At 46.0% G+C, this 27,093-nt stretch overlaps 1 protein-coding gene across 3 annotated transcripts in view; it reads right to left on the bottom strand.

Moving 5' to 3' along the window:
• CCDC33 (coiled-coil domain containing 33) overlaps nt 1-27,093 on the bottom strand; it is a 153,264-nt gene that overhangs the window by 107,490 nt on the left and 18,681 nt on the right. For all 3 annotated transcript variants that reach the window (XM_081925556.1, XM_081925557.1, XM_081925558.1), the window contains one exon: nt 2,261-2,394. In XM_081925556.1, the coding sequence (XP_081781682.1) occupies nt 2,261-2,394 (134 nt within the window). The remainder of the gene's footprint in view (nt 1-2,260; nt 2,395-27,093) is intronic.

Raw genomic sequence — 27,093 nt, 5'->3', positions numbered from 1 at the left:
TTGGCAAGTCCTAGGCACTGAGGTTTTACCCACAGCGCCACCCGCGCCCTATATATATATATAAATAAAATCCGGCTTGTGTAAATGAACTGCTCATCTGAATTTGATTTGCACCATTTAAGGGTCTGACCCTGAAAGAATACAGACTCTTGTCTCTCTCAATCGTTCCAGGCTAGGTTAGGTAGAGGAGTACATCAAGCGCTGCTTTATTTCACTTAAGCAACAGCTGTAATGGAATTACGAGGAGTGGGTTGTCTGGCTGCCACTGGCTTTGTTTCGCCAGAGTCTGGCATTAATCTAATTGCGGGCGCTAATGCCATTAGCATTGCTACAATTACCCACATAACATTGCTCAGCTTGGAACGATCAAGATAAAGTCACCAGGGCACATGGCCACTGCCTTGGAAAAATGTAAAAATTATCAACAATCATTTCCCCATCAGATAGATAATTGAGCTGGGAGATGACTGTGTCTGTCTTCCTCTCTGTGTGTGAGTGTGTGTAGGTGTGTGCAATTCTGTGTCAGCTGAAGGATTCAATACTCAAAAGATCTCCACTTTCCTTTTTGAAAAAGCAGGGTTTTAGCCCTATGGGACTCCAGTACCCATCATCCATAACCACTAGTCATGGTAGCTGGGGGCCAGCGGGAGTCTGGCAATATCTGGAAGGTCACAGACTCTCCATCCCCACATGCTCATTTTTGTCAAACAAGCTCAGCTGGCTTTTAAGGTGCCACATTTTCACCCGTGCTTACAGCCAGAGTGCCTCTAGCACAATGCTCATGCCGCCATCTTTCTCCAGTGTAAAACAACAACATTTGATACCAGGGAAATCCCAGAAGCTGGTGTTAATAGGAAGTGGGGCCTGTAGAGACTGAAGGTGAGGCTTCTGCGTTCAGTGCAATTCTTACTGTAGTGTCTACAGAGAATTGAGTTTGCATTCAACAACACACTTTGAATAGAAACTGCTTCCTTCTAAGAGTGAGTGCTTTTTGCACCTGTTAATTTGTTTTGCTCTTGAGAAAGGAAGAAATGGGACACAGACACCATATTTTTTCTGGAGAGATTGCTTTCTGTCTGAACCTCTGCTTGGGTAATATTGACAATGTCATCGTACTGAATGTCTTTTCTCAGAGCCTATGGATACCCTTTTATTGTTCGCTGTTTTTATTTCAAAATTTGTAATAAGAGAGATTGCAAAAAAAGTGGAACCTTTTCTTTCTTTCCAAAGTAACTCAGAATCATAGACTCCACCCACTGCAATGCAGGCACCAGAGCTGATTTGTGCCTGGTGGTTGGGAAGTGCTGGGCAAGGGGCTTTGCAGACCCAGCCAATGTGTCGCGCCTGCAAAGCCCCTTTCAGCCCTGCCTTTGCCTGGCTTCATATACCTGGCTTGGCTGAAATGGCCTCATGGACCAAACTGGGGAGGCCTGAGGGGCTGAACAGCCTGTGGGCCAGAGGTCTGTTGCCTCTGCTCTGGTGTGTGCTGCTAGGAGCAGCAGGGTGTGTTTTGGCATGCAACAGCTTTTCTGTTAGCCATGCACAGCCCTGTGTGGTAGAATATGCATCAACGTCCACATTGATAGAAGATCAATGATGAATCAGCAGTAAAAAGTGTGGGATGTGAAACACAAGAGCAGTCAAGTACAACATTCCTAGAGTGAACATGTTTACACATGGGGAGGAATGTTTGTCCAGCCAGCAGGTAAACTTTCTGTTTTCTTCTGGGCTGGGACAGACTTCCTCTGCATGTGACTAGAGGTGGGCATGGCCTCACCTGTGCAGGTAATGACAAAAGTACAGGGCAGGGCAGCCATCTCTCTCTTTTTGACTACATGCATCAAAGAAGCAACATCTGCTTAGCCAAAGATGCCCTCTTGGCTTCCAGCCAAGAGAGGACAAAGGGACTGTCTCCTTATGAGATAGTTTCCAGGTGCATGTTACTTTTCTAAGCTAAGTCTGCCTTCTGGGATCTGATTGTGAACAGAATGATATGTGAGTAAACCTTTTTATACATTTGTAGAAGACTGTGTCGTGTCTTATCTTTTATGAGCGAATAGAGGGAAAATACCAGAACAGTTATTATAGAGGCTTTAGCAAGCCTGAGCAAACGCATCCGCTGCAAGTTTAAAAAGGGGGAATGTTACTCTGCTAAATTGTAGCAGAGGGCCTAATTGTAGCCTGGGCCTAAGGTACCACGTTAGAGGGCCTCCCACCCCCAAGAGGAGAGTGCCTCGTGGCCCTTTCCTGCACTGCACACCTTCTTCTCCTGCCTTCTCCTTGTTCATTTCCACAGTCACTGTCTCCTCCCAGATCGGTCTGTGGGTTGGCTGGGCAGCCACGTGAGTCACGCCCCGGGCTGGCTGCTTGCTGTCTTCATCCGAGGTGGTTTTTCTAGGAGAAACAGAAGAGAAGGAGTCATGACTTCAAAGCTGGGTTTGTTCACTTATTGCATTGACCACCTTTTTTCTCAAAGGAGCTTGATGTGGTGTGCATGGATCTGCCCCGCCCCACAGGCAATCCTGTGAGGTAGGTGAGATTGAGAGAAGGTAGTGGATGACTCAAGGTCACCCATTGAGCACTATTCAAAGCCTCATCTGCAAGGTCATAGTCCAAGACTCTACCCATTACACCACACTGGCCCCAACAACTGGGTGGCTGATGCTAAGCAAACCATCACAGATCAAGGTGGACTTTGGCTTTCAGAGAAAGAATGCTGTGCAGTGGCCCCAAGACTGCATTACAGATAAGTATACAGTGGTACCTCAGGTTATATATGCTTCAGGTTACAGACTCTGCTAACCCAGAAATAGTGCTTCAGGTTACAAACTTTGCTTCAGGATGAGAACAGAAATCGTGCTCCGGCGGCACAGTGGCAGCAGGAGGTCCCATTAGCTAAAGTGGTGCTTCAGGTTAAGAACAGTTTCAGGTTAAGAACAGACCTCCGGAACGAATTAAGTACTTAACCCGAGGTACCACTGTATTCCCAGGTTCAGACCTTCACTCTGAGCTGCAGGCCTCCATCTGCAAAGTGCTCTGTTGTCAGGACTGAAAGCGGGGCTGCCTTTGGTTCACGCATTTCAAGCTGTAAGACTAGCATTGACTACAACTTTATATGCTTTCAAACACCTTCCACTAGTCATGGCACAAATCTAGGTACCACACTGGATCTTATACAACCCATTGCAAAGCGGCAACATAATCCTTTTAATCACAAATACCAGGCCACTAAATCTGGGGGGCCTTGGAACAGCAAACAGAGGCTCTTTTCTGACTCAGGACGCATAAGCCTTCTTAATGAAATCAGAACTGAAAGGGTGTTTGAAAGTCTGCTTTATTCGCTTCCTCCTGCCATGCACTCTCCGGAGGGCCTGGCTTGATAATCCATTTCGTTGCTACGTGACCAAACTGGCCAGCCTGGGAACTGGGACAAGGTCTTAAAGGTCATATATGCCAAGAGGGTCACCTCTCAACCATAGATTCCTTCCAGCCATCCAGACAAATTCACCCTCACCTTCGTAATGACACCAACGTACCCTCCCACATTTCTCTGATGAAAATAGGGATGGCCCAATCCATAATGATAATTTTACTATTTATACATCTTACTGGGGTTGCCCCAGCTACTCTGAGCGGCTTCCAGCATATATAAAAACATAATAAAACATTAAACATTTTTTTAAAAAACTTTCGTATACAGGATTGCCTTCAGATGGCTCAGGGGTTGGATAACTCCATACCCTCCAATGTTTCTCCAATGAAAATAGGGACATCCTAAGGAAAAGTGGGACACTCCAGGATCAAATCAGATCGGCTTCTCTAAATTAGGCTTCTCTAAATTAGGGACACCCCTGGAAAATAGGGACACTGGGAGGGTCTGCACCAAACTGGAAGGGGTAGCTAATGTCACAGAAGACAGAATCGAGATTCAATATGATCTTAACAGACTGGAGAACTGGGCCCAATGTAACAACATGAATTTCAACAGGGACAAATTTCAGGTTCTACACTTATGCAGGAAAAGCAAGTTACACCAGTGTAAGATGGAGGACACCTGGCTTGTCAGCAGTGGCGTAGCGTGGGGGTTCAGGGGGGGCCAGCCGTACCGGGTGCAACATCGGGGGGGGGGCGCTCGCACTCGCAGCTCTCTGGCCCTACTAAAATCCATGGGTTAGGGGGCGCAAATTACTTGCCTTGCCCCGGGTGCTGACAACCCACGCTATGCCACTGCTTGTCAGTAGTACATGTGCAGAGGATCTAGAGTCAGTGTGATGCAGCAAAGGTTCGATGGCCATCTGTCATGGATTCTTTAGTTGAGATTCTTCCTTTGCAGGATGTTGGACTAGATGATTCCATGATTCTATGCCTATTGGCTTCCTCCTCTTAGTCTCAGTGCTTAGAGCTCAGCAAGGAGGGAGAGGAGGGGGACTAAACTAGGCTGAGTTTGCTCTGTCCATGTACTGTTGGCCTCCTTGCCTTGCTCCCTAGCACTCCCACTTAGTACCAGCCACCTCTGCTCATGGTTCAACTCTGGCTTCCCACAAACAGCTAAGTAGCAGGCGGCTCTGGGGTTTCCAGGGAAACCAGATTGAAACTGGAGAGCAGCCACATTTTCAAGTGTCAAGGCTAAAGACTTGCCTGGTGCATGGAAGCTGCTCTAAACTTGAAGAAAAGGCCAAATGAGAATGAGAGAAAGAGGAAATGTGACTTATTTAAGCTGTGTGTGTGTGTGTGTGTGTGTGTGTGTGTGATATTTTTTAAAGGGAAAACTACCTTCTCACAAAAGCTACCTGCCATCCTGAACACAGTTATAAGTAGCAAGCCCAATTCAATATGACGGGGCTTCTTTCTGAAAAAAACATGTAAAACTGGAAACAGGAAAACTGGCCGGAACAGTTGGAGAATTTGACACACACAAACATGAGAGAGAGAGAGAGAGAGAGAGAGAGAGAGAGAGAGAGAGAGAGAGAGAGAGAGAGAGAGAGAGAGAGAACATAGCAAAATGACCCCTCCCCAAGTAAGCTTCAAAGCATTTTACAAAAGCCATTTCTGCCACATTGTCGAAATGCACAAATAATTATAAATACACCTTAGTTAAAACCACCACCAAGAAAACAATCCTGTTCTATGACGTGGCATGTTCCTTCTCTATCTTACAATGCCATCACTGCTAGTATGTTCATAATGGGGAATCTATCACTCTGTCCCTTCTGGGAAACAGACATGTTTTACCTGCTTTCAGAGGCTTCCCGTGACCGCGTTTTAATTTTGGGCTTGTATTGATCCAGCTAATCAACACCATTATTTACACTTCCCTCTTGCCGCAGTGTTCCTTGGAAACAGCCGTCATTACCAAGGTCTTTGCTATCTATTTATATGAGCACCTATTATCACACACCAAAGAACTAATTCCCTGAAGGAATGATGAAGAGGGGAAGAAGGTACTTGGGGAGAGAGAGGCGGGGAAGGGAGAGGAAGGGTTAAGAACCCCCATCAAGGAGCATTCACAGACGGCACCATGAGCAGGAACCAGAGTGCTAATTAGCAAGTTCTCAGCATTTATATAGCGTTCCATAATTATCCGTTTATGCTGTTTATTCTGTGCAAAATCTAAGGCAATCTCTTTCTTCTTCTTTTTTAAAAAGTGGCAAATACTGCCAGAGCAGATGAGAAATTATAAGAACATAGGAAGAGCCCTGCTGGATCAGGCCGATGGCCCAGCTAGTTCGGCATCCTGTTGCGCGGCGAGTCCCGTCCCCCTGCCCCCCGTGGAAATAAAGATACATAACACAATTATTAAGGTTAATGGGCTAAATAAGGCCACAACTTTATTGGTTACAGGTGATGAGCGGTATTGGCTTAGGCATTGGTCCTAACCGACTATATCCAGTTCAGCCTGTCCGCTTGAAGTCCGGGAAGGGTTAACCACCAGTAGGGGGAGTCCTGCTGATGCACATCAACTAGGAACTCCCCCGGGGTCACCAATAGGGGGCATGCCTTAGGCCCTCACCTCCCTAGGCTTCGGACAGGGCCATGCCCCCCAGAATCCTTTACGGACTACCCTTCAATATGTGGGGCAGGTGATGGCGCTTCCTCCCCTCTTCCATCTACAAAACAATACCAATACCAGTGTCTAATCGCCAATACCAAGAAAGTTGTGACGATTTGCTACGAGGTAGGCGAAAACCAAGTGGCTGGTGCCAATTTGCCAAGTGGGAAAACTTCCGACCAGGCCCCTTAACAGCGACCAACCAAGGTCAAAGACGAAAACCTTAAAGGGCAGGAGTGTGGGAAGCAGGAACAGCTGGTAGGCAGGAAAAGAGGGAGATCCCCGGCCACGCCTGCATTAAATAGGGCAGGCCACGCCCCCAGAGCCAGCCGATTGGCTGGCCAGGGGGAGACGCAGCTGGGGATTCCCCCAATCGCATGGGGGCGTGAAGCCCGCAACCCCTCCTCCTCTGCAGGGTGGAAGTGGCTTTCTCACAGTGGCCAGCCAGCTGGACCAAAAGGAAGTCAGCAAGCAGGATCTGAGCACAAGAGCAAAATTCCTTTCCTGTGGTTCCCAGCAGCTGGGATTCAGAAACATGACTGCCTCCAGCTGGGGAGAGAGAGCAGAGCCACCATGGCCAGCAGCCATTGATAGCCCTTGGCTGCATGAAATTATATATCCATGAATTTTAGCTTTCCTTGAAGCAGTGCAGAGAAAGAAGTCCAATACAGAAAGGTCATGCTGTACCCCACCCACCACAAGCACGGAATGAACCAGACTCCCATAATTCCTAGGGGTGTGTCTGATTGGTTTTGCACTGAACTGCTAAATTAGTGGGGTGCGCACCTGGGAATATATTGAACCTGCCCTGCATAGGGTGTGGCTCCGGTCCTGCCTCCTGAGCCTGAGAGCCTGAGTCTAGGAACCAGGGAAGAATTGGTACAGTTCACTGTTTTAATGCCAACGTACTTAATTTTCATTTCCCAAACCAACAGCTGAATTGAAATGCAGCCGATTGGTTGGACTTAAATTCATGTGTTTTCTATCTGCTGATCAAATGAAGGCCTTGGCATTTTCACCCCCTTCTGAATCTCAAGCAAAGACCACAGTGGATGTAACCATTTCTTCTTCTTTTTTCAAAAATTTTTATTCATTTTATAACACAAATAAAAACAAACAAACAGAAAAGGCAAACAATACAAACAAATTCCTGTCATATCCTTATTTTTCTAAACATTGGTAAGTGGGCTTCCCAAAGTCCCACCTATCTGATTTTCATTTTACTTCATCTTTAGCAGTTTACATATACCATAATTTCTAACCATCTCCCCCCCTTACTTTAACCATAAAAAACTTCATATTTTATCACTTATAAAATACACTATCTTCTACTTCTAACCCTACCACCTATATCCACTTCCAAAGCTATTCTAAGATTTAAATATTAACATATTTTTTCAAATATTCCTTAAACTTCTTCCAATCTTCTTCTATCATCTTCTCTCTGGTCTCGGAGTCTCCCGGTCAGTTCGGCAAGTTCCATATAGTCCATCATCTTCATCTGCCATTCTTCGATAGTTGGTAAATCTTGTTTCTTCCAATTCTTCGCTAGCAATATTCTCGCAGCTGTTGTGGCATAAAGGTAACCATTTCTTGAAAGGGTTGCAAGACGGCAAACACACACACACACACACACACACACACACACAGACACAACCCCAACCCCTTCAGAGTCAGAAGCTCTTTCTGAGCCCCTCCAGACAAAGCGAGAAGGACTCATCTGGCAGCCTTGGAGCTGGGCTGCCTTCGACACCAGATGGATGAGTGGCTTTGCCCCTTGTCCCTGGGATGTTCCTGTGCATCTCCCCAGCTGTTGCTCTGGGCTACTCTGCCTTTAAAATCCCCCCCCCCACCAAGCTCCCCTCTCCTCCAAGCAATGAAAAATTAATGACCATTTCTTCACAAGCCATTTGATATCGCCCATCGCTGGGGAGGCCATCTTAATGGAGTCACAGTCCCCCACAATGTGTTAATGGGATGCCTGCTTTAGGGGGGAAATGCTGCCCTGCAACCACCCTGGGTCCCCCCCCTCCTCCTCCTCGTTTTTTTCCCAACCGCTTTCGCCTCTTAAGTGTAGCTGCTGGCATTTCATCCAGTAATTGGTCCTCTCTTAGCTTAGGCGGATATCTGGGCCTCTAGGAAAATTGCACGCTGCCTGATCACATGACCCTTTTAATCTCGCTCCCCTCCCCTCCCACTCTCCATCCCCAAAAGATCTGGTTGGACCACCAAGGCATCAATAATGGATGAAAGGATGCACTTCCCCCCTCCGCTTTTCATGGCAAGGGGGGGGGGCAGGTAGAGACAGCTCAGCAGACAGACAGACAGACAGAGCTCTCACTGTAGAGATCCTAGAAGCCAAACAGCACACAGAAATCTTTACACACCCACACACCCCACCTTGGGTGAGCTGGAGGCAAAGATCAATAGGGGCTGCTCAGAAATTCTGCTCTCTGCATACTCACACCCAAATCAAAGGAGCAGTCTTGATGCGAAGACCCAGAAGGAGCCAAAGGCTTCGGGCACATTGACTTGGCTTTTCTGATCACTGGCCTCGCCATGCAGGGAAGAAACTTGTCTTTTTGTTTTTAATCAGCTGCTCAGGAGAGCACTACATTTGGCCACAGATGCCGGCAGACCCACAAAGCCAAATCATGGTCTGCCTGACCCATTGGCTCACAGAGAACCATTGGCGTGTGTGTTGGGGGGGAGAGATGCCATTGCAAGGGGGCAGAGCGCAGCACTTCAAGGTTGGGGGACGTTTTTCAGCCTGAGGGCCCCCTTCCCTTCTGTGGTCACGTGCCACTGATGGGCGGAGCAACACACACATCTGTGAAATAAGCTAGGGGCTGTTCGCGTACTCACACCTTCTCCATCCTCTGCCCAGGAAGGTCCTGATCCCTAGCCTTGGTCCCTTGGTCCCTCTTTCAGACTCTACCGTCTCACACGATCAATGCATCAAATGAGCAAGTCTGCTTTAGCAAAGTTCACAGCATTGGTTCAAAAATCCCCAAGAAGGATTTCCATAATTGGCAGGTGAACTGAACGTGAATTAAGTTCGTTTGGTGACAGAACTTCCTGCAATTTCTACTTCATCTTCAAGTTCGTTCTCTTACGTTTTAAAAAAACTCTTCAGATTCTTTGGGCCTTTAAGCTTAAAAAACATAATTGCTAGGGAAACAAACTACAGTGGTACCTCAGGTTAAGAACTTAATTCGTTCTGGAGGTCCATTCTTAACCTGAAACTGTTCTTAACCTGAAGCACCACTTTAGCTAATGGGGCCTCTCGAGGTACTATTTCTGGGTTAGCGGAGTCTGTAACCTGAAGCGTATGTAACCCGAGGTACCACTATAACCATGTCACATCCCACTGATTTGATGTTTTCTTTGCCTCCACTTGGTTATTTTATACTTTGGCACAGCAGCTTGTAACATTCTGAATCCTTAAAACAAAACTTTTTTTTTTACTGAGGATCATTTGGATTACCTTGAAGTGAACTGTGGGCACTGGACATGAACCGAACTAGTTTGGTTTGGAAAGGGACAACTGTGAACTGGAAACTGTCCTTTTGGGAGCATCTTGAACTCAAATTTATTCCTTTTTAAAAATGAACTTTCCAGCTCTGCACAGTCCCAAGCTGGAAGGGAAAAGAAGAGGGGAAACCCACAGCTGGGAAACGGTAGTTGACGTTATCCAGGAAGAGGCGAGCATTAAGCTCGTGGCATTCCAACGCAACTAGCGGAGGGAATCCAGCCTCTGGTAATGAGCTCCACAGGGGCTTTCTGCGCTGATCATAACGTGCTTAGAGTCCCAATTAAGACTGAAGGGGAACGTGGTGTGTGTTCCTGGGCAAATGGGGAGGAGAGACTGAGGTGGGTGCTCAGTCCCACAGACCCACAACAGGCCAACCTAAGAAACAATGGAACTGGCGGAAGGATGGAGGTATTGATGGCTACTAGCCTTGATGGCTATGCTCTGCCTCTATGGCTGGAAGCTGTAATGTTTCTGACTATGACAAGGCTATATATTGTCTCCCTGCTTACTTAACTTATATGCAGAATTCATCATGCGAAAGGCTGGGCTGGATGAATCCCAAGCCGGAATTAAGATTGACGGAAGAAATATCAACAACCTCAGATATGCAGATGACACAACCTTGATGGCAGAAAGTGAGGAGGAATTAAAGAACCTTTTAATGAGGGTGAAAGAGGAGAGTGCAAAATATGGTCTGAAGCTCAGCATCAAAAAAAGGAAGATCATGGCCACTGGGCCCAGCACCTCCTGGCAAATAGAAGGGAAAGAAATGGAGGCAGTGAGAGATTTTACTTTCTTGGCCTCCATGATCACTGCAGATGGTGACAGCAGTCACGAAATTAAAAGACGCCTGGGAGAAAGGTGATGGCAAACCTAGACAGTATCTTAAAAAGCAGAGACATCATCTTGCCAACAAAGGTCCGTATAGTTAAAGCTATGGTTTTCCCAGTAGTGATGTATGGAAGTGAGAGCTGGACCATAAAGAAGGCTAATCACCGAAGAATGGATGCTTTTGAATTATGGTGCTGGAGGAGACTCTGGAGAGTCCCATGGACTGCAAGAAGATCAAACCTCTCCATTCTGAAGGAAATCAGCCCTGAGTGCTCACTGGAAGGACAGATCGTGAAGCTGAGGCTCCAATACTTTGGCCACCTCATGAGAAGAGAAGATTCCCTGGAAAAGACCCTGATGTTGGGAAAGATGGAGGGCACAAGGAGAAGGGGATGACAGAGGACGAGATGGTGGGACAGTGTTCTTGAAGCTACCAGCATGAGTTTGACCAAACTGCAGGAGGAAGTGGAAGACAGGAGTGCCTGGCTGGTCTGGTCCAGGGGGTCACGAAGAGTCGGACACGACTAAACGACTAAACAACAACCACAACAACCAGTTGCTAGGAACGGCAGGAGGGCAGAGTTTCTCTGGCAAGCTATTGGGAAAGCAGGATGCTGGACTAGGTGGGCCCCCTGTGACCTGATCCAGCAGTCTCCCCTGCTCTTTATATGGGAGAGTGCTCTTTGTGGCTGGGTCCTGCTTGCAGGTTTCCCGTTGAGGTATCTGCCTGGCCACAGGGAGAACAGGATGCCGAACTAGATGTCCCCACTGGTGACTGAAATAATACAGTGTCTGTGACTTCTAGAGAGGTGAAGCTAGCATCAAACTCAGCTCCTGCAACTGCAACCAGAGCTAGGTACAGAAGGGTATGGATAGTGTTGTAAACAAAAATCTGCCCTTTTCCCCTTATGGGGTATCCAAGAGCCCATATAGAGTCCTTACATAGGTTCCCTATTGGTAGTAGAAAATAACAGAGGCCAACCAGAGAATATTGAGAAGCAAAGCAGCTAGTAAGCTTCATCTTTATTGATCTGTTGCAACAGGGTCCCCACTCACCACACGCAGGAGGGAGGAGGAGCCAAGAACAATGGCGCGAAAGGCCTTATATAGATAGACATTTTAAATTCCCTGCCCTCGAGCTCAAGACCACCCCTCCATACATCATACCTACATCACAGAAGGGGTGTAACCTAAGACCACCTCCCAGATACATCATACCTACATCACAGAAAAGGCGGTCTACTAACAGGTTACCTGTTTAATGGTCACTTGATTGGATTGCCTGGGGAGCCTGGCCAGTCTTTTGTAATGATAAATACTTAGTTCCGGAGCCAAGTCACAGGCTCACACCCTATTCTTAAATGTGCTCTTAAGACAGGATTTGTGAAGGAAAAGGCAATGGGGAGGCTTTTCCATTTTCCTTTGACCTTGTAGAGAAAACATTTGCTCAGTTCGGGAATCAAAATGGTTTCAGGTCGGTCTTCCTGTGCTGATCTATGTACGTGCTTGGTTGGTACACTTATGAACATTTAACATATATCTAAGACCTCAAAATTCCTATCACAATAGGTAGAAGTGGGCAGTGCCCACCCAGGGGCAGCTGTGGGCAGGAGTCCTGCATTGCAGAGAGTGAACTAGATGACCCTTGGCTGTCCCTTCTAACTCTACAATTCCACAATTCCATGAAGACATGCACTTCCTCATCCTTCCCATTTTTACTCTGCACATCATTTGGCATGGGTCAGTACTGAACCAAAGAGATCTCCTTCGGTTCTGCATTGCTTCCAAGGCAAATGCAAATCCCTTCCAAAGCCACATATTCTTCCTGAACTGGTCTAGTCCATTTGGCCACTCAGCAGTCTCTTGCCTCGTTCTGCTGTGCGGGTCAAGTGAGGCACAGAGGAAAAAGAAGAAGAAGAGTTTGGATTTGATATCCCACCCTAAGGAGTCTCAAAGCGGCTAACATTCTCCTTTCCCTTCCTTCCCCACAACAAACACTCTGTGAGGTGAGTGGGGCTGAGAGACTTCAGAGAAGTGTGACTGGCCCTAGGTCACCCAGCAGCTGCATGTGGAGGAGCGGAGACGCGAACCCGGTTCACCAGATTACGAGTCCACTGCTCTTAACCACTACACCACACTGGCTACCCCACTCTCTGCAGGAGCCCAGCATATTAAGCTGAGAAATTGGCATGCCAAGTTTGTTGTTGTTATTTGTGATATTTATTCACCCCCTTTTCCAAAAAGGTGAACTCAGAGAAACTTGCAAAAGCAAGTGTGAAAATAAGAGAAATCACAAAGAGGGCTGCTCCTTGATGGAAGTCGAACAGAGCCTGTACTTGCTACAAGTCTTTTAAAGAAAAAGCTTCAATGCATTTTAGTGCTGTTGATTTAACCATAATGCAGTTACTGGGTGATGTACAAATGGATATGATGAGTGAGCAGATTATCCTTAAAAGGTTCTTAATGGTTGAGGCAAAGGCACTGACATGGGAAAAAGGACGGAAAGCTAGAGCAGGCTGCCAGAGTCTGACCTGGTCCAGGCTTAGGTTGAATTCAGAGGGATGAAGCAAAGTGGATATGATCCGCCTGCAAGATACCAAGATTATCCATGTCTTTCTGCAGACGGGCGGGGGTGGGGGTGGAGAGAGAGCTTATGAATTTTATTGAGCAATAAATGTTTAATAGCTGTGTGATTTGCATGACAGGATAAGTAGAAAGTATGGATGAGAAATCCAATCTATTGGTGTCGTTTAAGCACATCATTACTCCACCAGTATGAGCAGTTTCTGCTTGTATTAACACACACTTCAGCACTGAGTAATAATGTTCACAGTGGGTGACAGATGCTGTGGAATGACAATACCCAGGGCTCCTGGATCAAGTGGGTTGAAACTCTTGGGAGGGATTGATGTCCAAGCAACATCATTGGGAATAGGAGGAGAGGAATACCGGTTGAAAACTAGGTGCTGGAAAAGGCAGGAAGGGAGTGTCCTGTTTGCTGGTTTCCCACGAGCATCTTGTTGGCCATTGTAAGAAGAGGGTGCTGGACTATAGGGGCCATTGGCCGGATCCAACAGGCTCTTCTTGTGGGATGTAAGAATCAGGTGCAGTCAAACACAACATGGCTAGAGTAGACATGAAGGTTATCTCAGTCCTCCAGCCAGAAATTCCTGCTTTCTAGGACTGAGACGAAACTTCCTATAGGCAACTTGAGATGGACATGGCCTCTCAAGAAGTAGAAAGAACCAAGAACCACAGGCTGGCGACCATCTTGTCTCTATTGATGCCATCTTAACAACAGCACTACTAAGATGCACCCTTGGCTCCGGGCCGAGAGAAGAGAAGGGGGGGCTTCTCCCATAAGGAGATAGTCACTACATTTAAACTATGTTCTAACCTTTTAAGTCTGCCTTCTGGGAACCTTGGTGTGAACAGATGATTACTTGTGAGTAAACGTTTTATACTTTACAGAAGACTGCGTAGAGTCTCATTTTAGGAGGGATGAAAATACCAGGAAATATTTACAGAGACTCTAACGAGTCTGAGCAAGCTATCTGCTGTGCATGTGTTTAAAAGGGGAATGTTAACTCTGCTGATTTTGTTGAACTTGTACAGACAAGTTGGGATAGGATATCTTGGACAATATACTCCCCCCCCCCCCGCATCCCTAAACATCCCCACATTTCTTAGGTTCTTAATACTGTTATAAGACATCCCAATCTCTGAGCGGTGTGAGATTCCAGGAGGTTCCAGTCACTTATCCTTGGAATGAGGGGCTGTGGAGACTGTGTTGTCTATATGTGTAAATAAATCATATGTCCTGAACAAACTGAGTCTAAGATGGAGGGGTTCACACCTCCAAAAGGTGGTATTGGGCATAGGGAGGGGGAAAGAGTGATTTTCTCAGTGGGGAAGGGACAGGATAATTTCCAAGTCTGACTGCAAATGAAGCCCATGGAGTGGAAGTCAGGAGCTCTTAATTTGCTGAAAACACTAAGCGCAGCGACATGGCTGCAGTAGCTCTTCACAGACTGGAAGCAAGCAGACTTTGACCCAAACAAGAAACTCACTTCAGTCTCTTAGCAGAACCCAGATGCACATGGCAGCAAATCACCTGTGGGTCACTGAGCTAGACAAGTGCTTTCTCCTGGCAGCCACAACAAGTCCAAACCTCTCTAGCTCTCCTGCCACAGTGACCTACTTTTGCCTGCCACTTCGCGGCTGGATATTGAACGGCGCATTTTGACGTCACGCAGCTACACATGCATGACTGAGCAAGGAGTAGCATTCGGTTAGCATCAAACTGCACTCCAGAGAGATACTGAGACAGACAGACAAACAGCAAGTATGTTTTCTGTGTCTCAAGACTTGAAATCTTCTTGTGGTGGAAGGAAAAAGTAAAATGATGCATTTTGCTTTTTATTTTATTTTTAAAGCAAAAATAAAAACCCAAGTGATTTAATCCATACTTGAAACTGTGGCTCCGTGGTTAGAGCACCTGCTTTGCATGCTGAATATCCCAAATTCAATTTCCAGTATCTCCAGGTCGGGCTGGGAGCCTGTCTCATTTGGAACCCTGGATAATTGTTGCCAGTCAGTGTAGAAAATACTGAACTAGATGGACCAATGGTTTGGCTCAGTGCCAAGCAGTTTCCTGTGCTGAAGACTTCTGACAGGATAATAAATCTTTTGAGGAAATGAAGGTGGGGTTAGACGCATCACTACAGTGGTACCTCGGGTTAAGAACTTAATTCGTTTTGGAGGTCTGTTCTTAACCTGAAGCACCACTTTAGCTAATGGGGCTTCCTGCTGCCGCTGCTGCGCGAATTCTGTTCTCATCCTGAAGCAAAGTTCTTAAACTGAGGTACTATTTCTGGGTTAGCAGAGTCTGTAATCTGAAGTGTCTGTAACCCAAGGTACCACTGTGCTGGGTGCCTCATCAGAACTTTCTGACATTCGTTTGACAGAGTTGTTTGACAGTGGAACGGATACCCTTGGAAGTTGGAGGTTTTTAAGCAGAGATGGCCACCGTCAGAGATGCTTTAGCTGTGATTTGTGCATTGCAGGAGATGGACTAGATGATCCTAGTATTGCAGAACTCTACAATTCTATGATTCATCAAGCACGCCAAGGTTGAAGCCATCAAAAGAAGGCTGCCTTTGTGTGAATAATGAATGCCTTCCGAGACCAGCAGAACCTCTGAGCAGAAAAGCAACCCAGCTGCTGCGTAAATTTGAACCCTATTCTTCTGCAGCAGATTTTGAGACGCTCCTGGCGTTTCAAAAGCTCATTGTTCCCCAGATGCCCCAATTCCTCACAAACTCTGCTCCTCACTTCCAGGAGCACAACGGATGGCCATGACAAATGGGAGATTTCATGGCAATCTGGCTCCTCAAGGAGAGAGAGGAAAACAATCATTAAGGGGTCCTTGAATTTCTTTCATCTGCTCTGAAGTGGCTGAACTAAAGTATTAGAACAAGGTCTGGAGGGGGACCTTTCATTTGCCCCTCCCCACCTCGGTCTTGCATGCCTCACCTCCAGGAGGAAGCAAGGGGGGTCTTGCTATTCCATTCTCACTGATCAGTTGCACTGACATCAACATTTCTCCATGTCCTTGCAACATGCACAAGCAGCATTCGATGGCTGCATATCTAAGCAATAGAAATCGTTCGTATGGAAATCAAGATGTGTAAGATGGTGTAAAAAAAAACGGGAAACGCACTCAGGGTGGTACATTTTGAGATGACAAAGGCTCTCTCAGCTGCAAGCTTTGTTAGAAAGGATGTCAGGGAATTTAGGAGTAGAAATTGCCGACACGCTCTTATTCATCTCACGTCTGGAGTGGAAATCAATTCAGCGAATACGATTGGTATTTACTGTTGTTGTGGTTGTCAGTCTGCAAATGGCAAACAATGGATTATGGCCACGTCCCCTACATTGGCATCCCATTTCCTTTGCACTGTAATGAAAGGGGTAGGATAAAATAATGGCAACATCATAATTACTTAAACAAGTTGCATAGTTTTGCCCCAACGGACAGCAAGATGAATAAAGTACTTTTCGGCGGACGATGAATGGCATTGGAACAAAAACAGGGCTGCAGTGCAGAATGGAAAGCAATGATAGAGAGCAATGCCTCCTTACACCCCTAATTGTTTTGACCAGTGACCAGAGAGCAGGACCTTTGAAGTGGAGCTCTTGGAGTGGGCACAGCAGACAACAAGAGGCTGCCCTTTAGATAACTTTAGTCCCAAGCCATTAAGGGCTTTAAAGATCAGTACCAGCATTTTCGCAAGGGACGCGGGTGGCGCTGTGGGTAAAACCTCAGTGCCTAGGACTTGCCGATCGTATGGTCGGCGGTTCGAATCCCCGCGGCGGGGTGAGCTCCTGTTGCTCGGTCCCAGCTCCTGCCCACCTAGCAGTTCGAAAGCACATCAAAGTGCAAGTAGATAAATAGGGACCGCTTTATAGCGGGAAGGTAAACGGCGTTTCCGTGTGCTGCGCTGGTGCAGGCTCGCCAGAGCAGCTTCGTCATGCTGGCCACATGACCCGGAAGTGTCTTCGGACGGCGCCGGCTCCCGGCCTCTTAAGCGAGATGAGCGCACAACCCTAGAGTTGGTCACGACTGGCCCGTACAGGCAGGGGTACCTTTACCTTTACCTTTACCAGCATTTTCAGCTGGGCCCAGAAGCCAATATAAATGGTGTAGAATTGGTGTTACATGTCCTGATTCCTCCCCCCCATTTTGTAAACCACTTTGAGGTTGGTTGGTTTTGTTATAAGAATTTTATGGTCATATATAAAAAATTTAAATGTTCATAACTGTATATATACCACATGTCCGAAACTCCACAGATTAGGTCCTGAACAAATTGACCTCAAATATTTCTCTGCAAGGTCAAAGTGGGAAACCTCCCCTTGTCTCTTTCCTCACAAATCCTGTCTTAAGGGCACATTCAAGATATGAACAGGGTGTGAGCCTATGACCTGTGACCTAGATTCAGGAATTAAGTTGTTATAATAACAAAAGAGTGACCGAAGCCCAGATAATGCAATCAGGTAACTTGCCAGACAGGAGATAAACAACGCAATCAGATTTCTGTTGTAGACCGCCTTTTCTGTGATGTAGGTATGATGTTTCTGGGGGGCGGTCTTGGACTCCAGGGTGGGCAATTTAAAATGTCTATATAAGGGCTTGCGCACATGGCTCTGGGTCTCCTCCCCTCTCCTGCATGTGGGGGAGCACCCTGTTGCAACTGTTAATAAAGATCAGGCTTCCTAGCTGCCTTGCTTCTCAATATTCTCTGGTTGGCCTCTGTTATTTTCTCCTACCAATAGGGAACCTACGTAAGGACTCTATAGGGGCTCTTGAGTACCCCATAAGGGAAAAAGAGTAGTTTCCGCCCCTTATATCAGTTTTAAAACAAACAAGCAGTATATAAATTTTATGAAATAAAATAAATAAATAAATAATAAACACCAGGGTGGCCACATTCTGCCCCATTTGAAGATTTCAAACCATCTTCAGAGGCAGCTGCACACAAAGAGCATTACAGAAATCCTGCTTGGAGAACAATATTATATAAATATAGTAAATAAATATTTTAATGGCAAAGAAGAAGAGTTTGGATTTGATATCCTGCTTTATCACTCCCCTTCAGGAGTCTCAAAGCGGCTAACCTTCTCCTTTCCCTTCCTCCCCCACAACAAACACTCTGTGAGGGGAGTGGGGCTGAGAGACTTCAGAGAAGTGTGACTGGCCCAAGGTCACCCAGCAGCTGCATGTGGAGGAGCGGGGAAGCGAACCCGGTTCACCAGATTACGAGACTACTGCTCTTAACCACTACACCACACCCAATGCATCATGTTCCCCACTCTTTATATGTGTATTCCCCCTTTCTTATGTCACCCAAGCAGACACTGACCACGCCTACACCTGATTAGACAGGTTCAGCAAGGCATGTTTTCACTCCAGGCCCTGTGTCGGAAGTGATGGTGCACTGTAACCCCACAGAGCTGTAAAGGGGGAGTTCCTGCCCCCCACAGTTCCTTGCACACTCCCCAACTTGCGTTCCTCAACTAATAATTACCCTCCTCCACTGGCTACTACAAACATTTTGATAGGATGTCATTAGGGCATTCCTCAGACGCTGCAGTCCCCCAGACCCGGCAAAAGGAACAGAACTCATTTCTCATCTCAGCGAGCCATGAACAGATGCACAGAGCTGGCTTTTACAACCCACCAAATGCTGTTGAGACCGCTTGCATCAGCGATGAATAAAATTAGAGAGGAGCAGGAATTAAAAGGGACATAATGTAATTGAAAACCAGGAGCCTGTGGGGGACAATATGTGGGCTTCAATTGTTACGGCTTTCACTTCTTCAGCACTTCCATGGGGGGCAGGAGGGGAGGAATGCATTGGATTGACCCTGACATCTCTTTCGCATCACCTCTGAAAGTCCTAAAAGAGTGGCTGGACCAGTGTCCATGCTCAGAAATTTAGCTTTGACAAATTAAGCCCTTGCCCAAGGCTAGAGAGGGACGCGGGTGGCTCTGTGGGTTAAACCACAGAGCCTAGGACTTGCCGATCAGAAGGTCAGTGGTTCAAATCCCTGCAACGGGGTGAGCTCCCATTGTTCGGTCCCTGCTCCTGCCAACCTAGCAGTTCAAAAGGACGTCAAAGTGCAAGTAGATAAATAGGTACCACTCAGGCGGGAAGGTAAACGGTGTTTCTGTGCGCTGTTCTGGTTCGCCAGAAGCAGCTTAGTCATGCTGGCCACATGACCCGGAAGCTGTACGCCAGCTCCCTCGGCCATTAAAGCGAGATGAGCGCTGCAACCCAGAGTCGGCCACGACTGGACCTAATGGTCAGGGGTTTGTTTACCTTTTTAAAGCTAGAGACACCACAGCAGTAAGAGCCATCCTGAGAAATTGCCCTGAAAATGTTACCTCTGTGCACACATATTCACATGTTTATGTGTCTTTTTGTTTGATAGTAGAACAATTGGAGAATTCTGATCCAAACAGAAACAGGAGTGGAAATTGCCCATGTTCATTGATAACGTCCCATGCTTGAAACAGAAATCAATCCAGCTGCTACTGTTCAATATTCACTGTTGCTGTCGCTTTCAGTTCACAAATGGTACATAATTGATTACACCCACACCCACACACACCATTTGCACTGGGTTTCCTTTGCAGTGAAATTAATGGGGTGGAATAATATAACTCCTGACATAACATACATAATCTTGCCACAGTGGACAGCAAGACCAAGTGTTTGGCAGAAGGCAGATTGCAGCAGAATGGAAACAGTGCTGTATGAATATATGATGAATTAAAAAAACTATTTAAACTTAACATCAAAAAAAGACTGGAGATTTTCCTTCTAGGAATGTTACCAACAGAAATAAAGCAAAACACAAGACCACTGTTTATGTACTCAATCATGGCTGCAAGAATACTCATAGCCAGAAGTTGGAAATGTGAAACAATACCAACAATAATAGATTGGCAAACACTCATGGTAGAGTATTTTCACTTAGCAAAGCTGACTGGAAAAGTTAGGGGAGCCCTAAATCAAAAAGTATGGGACGCAGGTGGCGCTGTGGGTTAAAGCCTCAGCGCCTAGGACTTGCCGATCGAAAGGTCGGCAGTTCGAATCCCTGCGGCGGGGTGCGCTCCCGCTGCTCGGTCCCAGCGCCTGCCAACCTAGCAGTTCGAAAGCACCTCCGGGTGCAAGTAGATAAATAGGGACCGCTTACCAGCGGGAAGGTAAACGGCGTTTCCGTGTGCGGCTCTGGCTCGCCAGATGCAGCTTTGTCACGCTGGCCACATGACCCGGAAGTGTCTCCGGACAGCGCTGGCCCCTGGCCTCTTGAGTGAGATGGGCGCACAACCCCAGAGTCTGTCAAGACTGGCCCGTACGGGCAGGGGTACCTTTACCTTTACCTTTTAAATCAAAAAGTATATAGAGAATGGATATTATTCAAGGAGTATATAAGATCACACTGTAAAAATGAAACGATCCTGGCAGAATTGAATGATACTTGTGTATAATAAATAATTGGAATAATAGCTTAGAAGAATATGCAGAAAAAGCTATAAAATAAACTGTGCGATAAAATCAAGATATTAGGAAAAAGTACAACAAGAATGATTGGAAGTTTTTGTTCTAGAAGACTTTATTGGTCAAGATATGATAATACAACCAATATTCTTTTATTTTAATGTTAATTCTTCTTTGCTTTTAATTTTTATTCTTGTTATTCCTTTTTCATTTTCGTGTCAAATTCTGTTGTAACTATTTGTAATGTATTTGTATGCTAGTATTTTAAATCAATCGCTGAAGAATGGATGCTTTTGAATTATGGTGCTGGAGGAGACTCTTGAGAGTCCCATGGACTGCAAGAAGATCAAACGTATCCATTCTTATGGAAATCAGCCTTGAGTGCTCACTGGAAGGACAGATCATGAAGCTGAGGCTCCAATACTTTGGCCACCTCATGAGAAGAGAAGACTCCCTGGAAAAGACCCTGATGTTGGGAAAGATGGAGGGCACAAGGAGAAGGGGACAACAGAGGACGAGATGGTTGGACAGTCTGACCAAACTGCAGGAGGCAGTGGAAGACAGGAATGCCTGGCATGCTCTGGTCCATGGGGTCACAAAGAGTCGGACACGACTAAACGACTAAACAACAACAACAAATACAAGATGGGTGACACCTGGCTTGAGAGCAGTACATGTGAAAAGGATCTAGGAGTCTTGGTTGACCACAAACTTGACATGAGCCAACAGTGTGACGTGGCAGCTAAAAAAGCCAATGCAATTCTGGGCTGCATCAATAGGAGTATAGCATCTAGATCAAGGGAAGTAATAGTGCCACTGTATTCTGCTCTGGTCAGACCTCACCTGGAGTACTGTGTCCAGTTCTGGGCACCACAGTTCAAGAAGGACACTGACAAACTGGAACGTGTCCAGAGGAGGGCAACCAAAATGGTCAAAGGCCTGGAAACGATGCCTTATGAAGGAACGGCTAAGGGAGCTGGGCATGTTTAGCCTGGAGAAGAGGAGGTTAAGGGGTGATATGATAGCCATGTTCAAATATATAAAAGGATGTCACATAGAGGAGGGAGAAAGGTTGTTTTCTGCTGCTCCAGAGAAGCGGACACGGAGCAATGGATCCAAACTACAAGAAAGAAGATTCCACCTAAACATTAGGAAGAACTTCCTGACAGTAAGAGCTGTTTGACAGTGGAATTTGCTGCCAAGGAGTGTGGCTTGACAACCATATGTCAGGATTGCTCTGATGGTGTTTCCTGCTTGGCAGGGGGTTGGACTCGATGGCCCTTGTGGTCTCTTCCAACTCTATGATTCTAACAATTTTAAATCAATAAAGATATATTTTAAAAATTAAAAAAAAGGAAACAGTGCTGTATGCAACAAATACCAGACGGAATGTAAAATCAGAAGAGCCTGCTGAATCAGGCCAGTGCCCCACCTAGGGCTGCATCCTGTTCTCACAGTGGCCAACCAGATGCCCATTATGGGAAACCTGCAAGCAGGACCTCAGCACAAAAGCCCTCCCTGCCTCCTGTGGGAGTGAGTTCCATAGTTCAACTCTATGCTGTGTGAAGAAGGACTTCTTTTTATCTGTCTTGAATCTTCCGACATTCAGCTTCATGGGATACCCAGATTTCCTAGTGTAATGGGGGGGGGGCGGACTTTTCTCTGTCCACTTTCTCCACATCAGGCATAATCTTATAAATATCTATCATGTTGCCTCTTCCTTGCCTTTCTCTAAACAAAACAGCCCCAAATGCTGCAACCTTCTTTCACAGAGTCGTCACTCCAGCCCTGGATCATTTTGTCTGCTCTTTTCTGAACTTTCTCCAACTCTACAATATGCTTTTTGATATTCGAATGGTTTCTATTGGCTCTTTAATTGCGCTCATCTGCTGTGTCCATTCCTTTAACATTAAGGTTTTGTTTTTGTTTTTTGAACAAATGCTTTTAAGGATTCACAGTTAGTGTTTTACTGGGGGTTCCCAACCCCAATAAAGGTGGTATTTGTTTTGTTTGTTTTAAAAAAACCAAACACCTCACATTTCAAAAGGAGCTATTTCGATACAAGGGGGAAAGTGCCATTCATGTGCAAATTAGCCTTTGATTGACAACGTGCCCAAGCCTCCCTCTCATTTGTATCTTTTGCTAATTCACATTGCATAATGGATGCAGCTTTCCCTCTGCCTAGCAACAGCCTCATTAGGAGCTCCTCTTAGGCCAAGGTCTGCCTGGATCTCAAAACTGCCCACCTCTCTTTATGCCACTCTCAGAAATCAAGGCGGCATTCCTGCAAACAATGGCCTATATATCTTTCTGCCTCAGTTCTCCTCACCATGGCTACTCAGACACCTGGTGCACGTGGCAGGTCTAATTTGTGAGATGTGCAAATATCGTCCACCCACAATTGCTCCTGTTTGTCAGTTTGTCAATATTGGTCAAAAACTGCCATTGTTATTGCCAATATGCCAATTTAGGAACCGAATGGACTTGATCTCCTGGCCATCCATTGGACTTTAAATTCTCTTGATATGTTCTGTTTGCATGATACGTTGGTCTATGGAATTACACTTTGTGAGGTATTATATGTTGAATTGTGTTTGAAATAGAAGTTACATAGTCAAAAACAGCCTGTTACATTGTGTGTGTTGTAACCAGGATTGTGTTTACGTAACCTAAGGTTTAGTAGTGTTTTGCGTGTCATAGCATCAGAACACCAAAAGGGTCTGCTGGATCAGGCCATTCCATTGATCTGGTACAGCAGGACTTTAACCATCTGACTTCCTAACCAGGGTATTGTGGGGGGGGGTTGGGGGGGCAGTCTAGATGATGCTCTGGGTCCTTTCCAATCTTTGTGGGTCCTATACACTGTGAGGATTAGAATCTGAAGTAGGATTCTACTGCTAAACCGGTTGGGCAAGTCTCTTTGTAGGCCAATGACCATAGGTGGTCCTCATCAGTTAAGTGTCCTCCTCAGCACCTCAAAAGAAGGAGCCAGGCTGCAAGAGCTGCAACTAAGTGATGGGGCCCTCCAGGCTAATGATGGGCCTTTCCTCCACCTAGCTGCTAGGTAGGAGAATGAAAGCCAGTGTGGTGTGTGAGGGCTGAGCTGGAAGCCAGACAAGGAGAAGCTGCAACTAATGGAGAAGCAAGATCTATTGGGGTGTTAATGCTGTGGTCCCTTCACCTTATGCTTGGGTTGTATAGATGTGTGAAATAATAATAATAATAATAATAATAATAATAATAATAATAATAATAATTTATATATACCCTGCCCATCTGGCTGGATTTCCCCAGCCACTCTGGGCAGCTTCCAACAGAATATTAAAATACAATAGTCTAAAACCATGTACTAAACACAGTCTAAAAAGTTAAAGCTATGGTTTTCCCTGTCGTGATGTATGGAAGTGAGAGCTGGACCATAAAGAAGACTGATCACCAAAGAATTGATGCTTTTGAATTATGGTGCTGGAGGAGACTCTTGAGAGTCCCATGGACTGCAAGAAGATCAAACCTATCCATTCTGAAGGAAATCAGCCCTGAGTGCTCACTGGAAAGACAGATCCTGAAGCTGAGGCTCCAATAGTTTGGCTACCTCATGAGAAGAGAAGACTCCCTGGAAAAGACCCTGATGTTGGGAAAGATTGAGGGCACAAGGAGAAGGGGACAACAGAGGATGAGATGGTTGAACAGTGTTCTCGAAGCTACCAGCATGAGTTTGACCAAACTGCGGGAGGCAGGGGAAGACAGGAGTGCCTGGTGTGCTCTGGTCCATGTGGTCATGAAGAGTGGTACCTTGGGTTACAGACGCTTCAGGTTACAGACTCTGCTAACCCAGAAATAGTACCTTGGGTTAAGAACTTTGCTTCAGGATGAGAACAGAAATCGTGCTCCGGCAGTGCAGTGGCAGCAGGAGGCCCCATTAGCTAAAGTGGTGCTTCAGGTTAAGAACAGTTTCAGGTTAAGAATGAACCTCTGAGGTGGTACTTGACCCCAGTCAAGCTTGCAAAAATTTATCATTTGCCCAATAATAAATGTTGGAAATGCAAAGAAAATGAAGGTACATTCTTTCACCTTTGGTGGACGTGCCCAAGGATTAAGGCTTTCTGGGAAATGATTTATGATGAAATGGAAAAGGTATTTAAATATACCTTCCTGAAGAAACTAGAGGCCTTTCTCCTGGGCATGGTCGGCCAATTGGTGTCAAAGAAGGATAGAACTTTCTTTATGTATGCTACAACAGCAGCAAGAATACTCATTGCAAAGTATTGGAAGACACAGGATTTACCCACTCTGGAAGAATGGCAGACGAAGGTGATGGACTATATGGGATTGGCAGAAATGACTGGCAAGGTCCGAGACCAGGGAGAAGAGTTGGCGGAAGAAGATTGGAAGAAATTTAAAGACTATCTACGGAAATATTGCAAAATTAATGAATGTTAGAATGATGTCGGATAGAAATTAAGTGGTTTCCAGCTGTAATGCTTTAAGAGAATATGGAAAAAAAAGATTTAGAAATAGGTTAAAATTTATTAATAAGGATTTGCTGAACTAATAATTTGAATTGGAATACAAAAAAGGGAGGTATGAGGATGTCTGGGAAATAAGTTAATGAAAAATAAGTAATGGAAACTTTATGTGTTTTTTAATGATTTTTATTTTTGTATTTTTGTTATTATTTTTGTATTTTTACTTTTTGATTTTTATTGTATTATTATTGAAAACCTTAATAAATATTCTTGGAAAAAAAAGAAAAGAATGGACCCCTGGAACGAATTAAGTACTTAACCCGAGGTACCACTGTATCCTAAATACACCACATTCTGACCTTCATTCCAAGGATACCGAACCCTGCATAAGTGCTGGAACCACTGGAATTGCTCACCACTCAGAGGTTGGGGTGCATGAAACACTGGTGTTAGAGGTGGGATCGCATTTCCCGTGGGAGGAAATGTGAGCCCCTATATCCTCTGAGAAATCCATCCAACCCGAAGAGACTCCACTGTCCTTCATTCCAAACTGAACTCTGGGCAAGCGCAGGAACCCGTAGACTCTCTCCCCACTTGGAGATTGGGGTGGCATGTAACACAGGCATGCCTTGTAGCCACATGAGGGATCTTGGTTTGGTGCGGAAGACGCTGGACTAGATCAGCCTCTTGCGGATTCTGATCTAACAGCGCTGACCTCTTAAGTCCACGGCAGGCAGCAGCCTGAATCACAGCAATTTCATCTCACTTTCATCTGGGTCTTTGGCACAGCAAATGCACGGACAGCTCCTCCTAGACTGTCTGTGTTGTTGAAGCTTGGAGAGGGGAGGGTCAATAATGGGGGGAAGGGGGGAAGAGAATGAGCTCTGAAGCATTCTTGGTTTTAATCTCACACATTGTTGCTTTCTCGCTGCTTTGAATGTCACTCCTGCCTCCAGGCGGGTCCAGGGTTGAGAAAGACTCCCTGCCTTTTCACCCAGGCATTTCCTGTGATTCTTGTTCAAATGTTTTTCCAGTACGGCTTCAGACAGAAATGCCATAACAATATAAATGGTAAAATACAGAGATGCAAAGGGTGTGGAAAAGATGGAGTCATGGCCCATATACGCCACCCCCACCCACAGCTCAGTAGCAGAGCATTTGTCTTGCAAGCAGCAGGTCCCAGGTTACACCTCCAGCATCTCCAGGTATCGTCCACACTGAGCAACATGGACCAGTGGCCTGACTCAGTATAAGGCAGCTTCCAGTTGTTGTTGTTGTTTAGTCATTTAGTCGTGTCCGACTCTTCGTGACCCCATGGACCAGAGCACGCCAGGCACGCCTGTCTTCCACTGCCTCCCGCAGTTTGGTCAAACTCATGTTGGTAGTTTCGAGAACACTGTCCAACCATCTCATCCTCTGTCGTCCCCTTCTCCTTGTGCCCTCCATCTTTCCCAACATCAGGGTCTTTTCCAGGGAGTCTTCTCTTCTCATGAGGTGGCCAAAGTATTGGAGCCTCAGCTTCAGGATCTGTCCTTCCAGTGAGCACTCAGGCCTGATTTCCTTGATACGTTTGATCTTCTTGAAGTCCATGGGACTCTCAAGAGTCTCCTCCAGCACCATAATTCAACTGTGACTGTGGAAGCCAATTCTGGACCCACACGTCCTTCCACAACGGGGACATTGGTGCCCGGGTGGGAGTTGATCACGCTGTGGATTTACCTTCCTCTTAGCACATTTCTCCCTTGCGTTCTGAGTTCGAGTGTCTTCAAAGTCCACAACGCCTTTGGTAAAGGCTGTTCTCCAACTAGAGCGCTCGCAGGCCAGTGTTTCCCAGTTGTTGGTGTTTATACTACATATTTTTAGATTTGCCTTGAGACAGTCTTTAAACCTCTTTTGTTGACCACCAGCATTACGCTTTCCATTTTTAAGTTTGGAATAGAGTAGTTGCTTTGGAAGACGATCATCAGGCATCCACACAACATGACCAGTCCAACGAAGTTGATGTTGAAGAATCATTGCTTCAATACTGGTGATCTTTGCTTCATCCAGTACACTGATATTAGTTTGCCTGTCTTCCCAAGTGATGTATGAGTAGTTGGAGTGGGCCACATATAACAGATTTGTCAGCTGCATTTCCTGCCT

The sequence above is a fragment of the Podarcis melisellensis genome, assembly GCF_964234715.1.
Source record: "Podarcis melisellensis genome assembly, chromosome: 9".
NCBI lineage: Eukaryota > Metazoa > Chordata > Lepidosauria > Squamata > Lacertidae > Podarcis > Podarcis melisellensis.
Note: the sequence above shows the minus strand (reverse complement) of the source record. Positions and strands in the feature narration are given on the sequence as shown.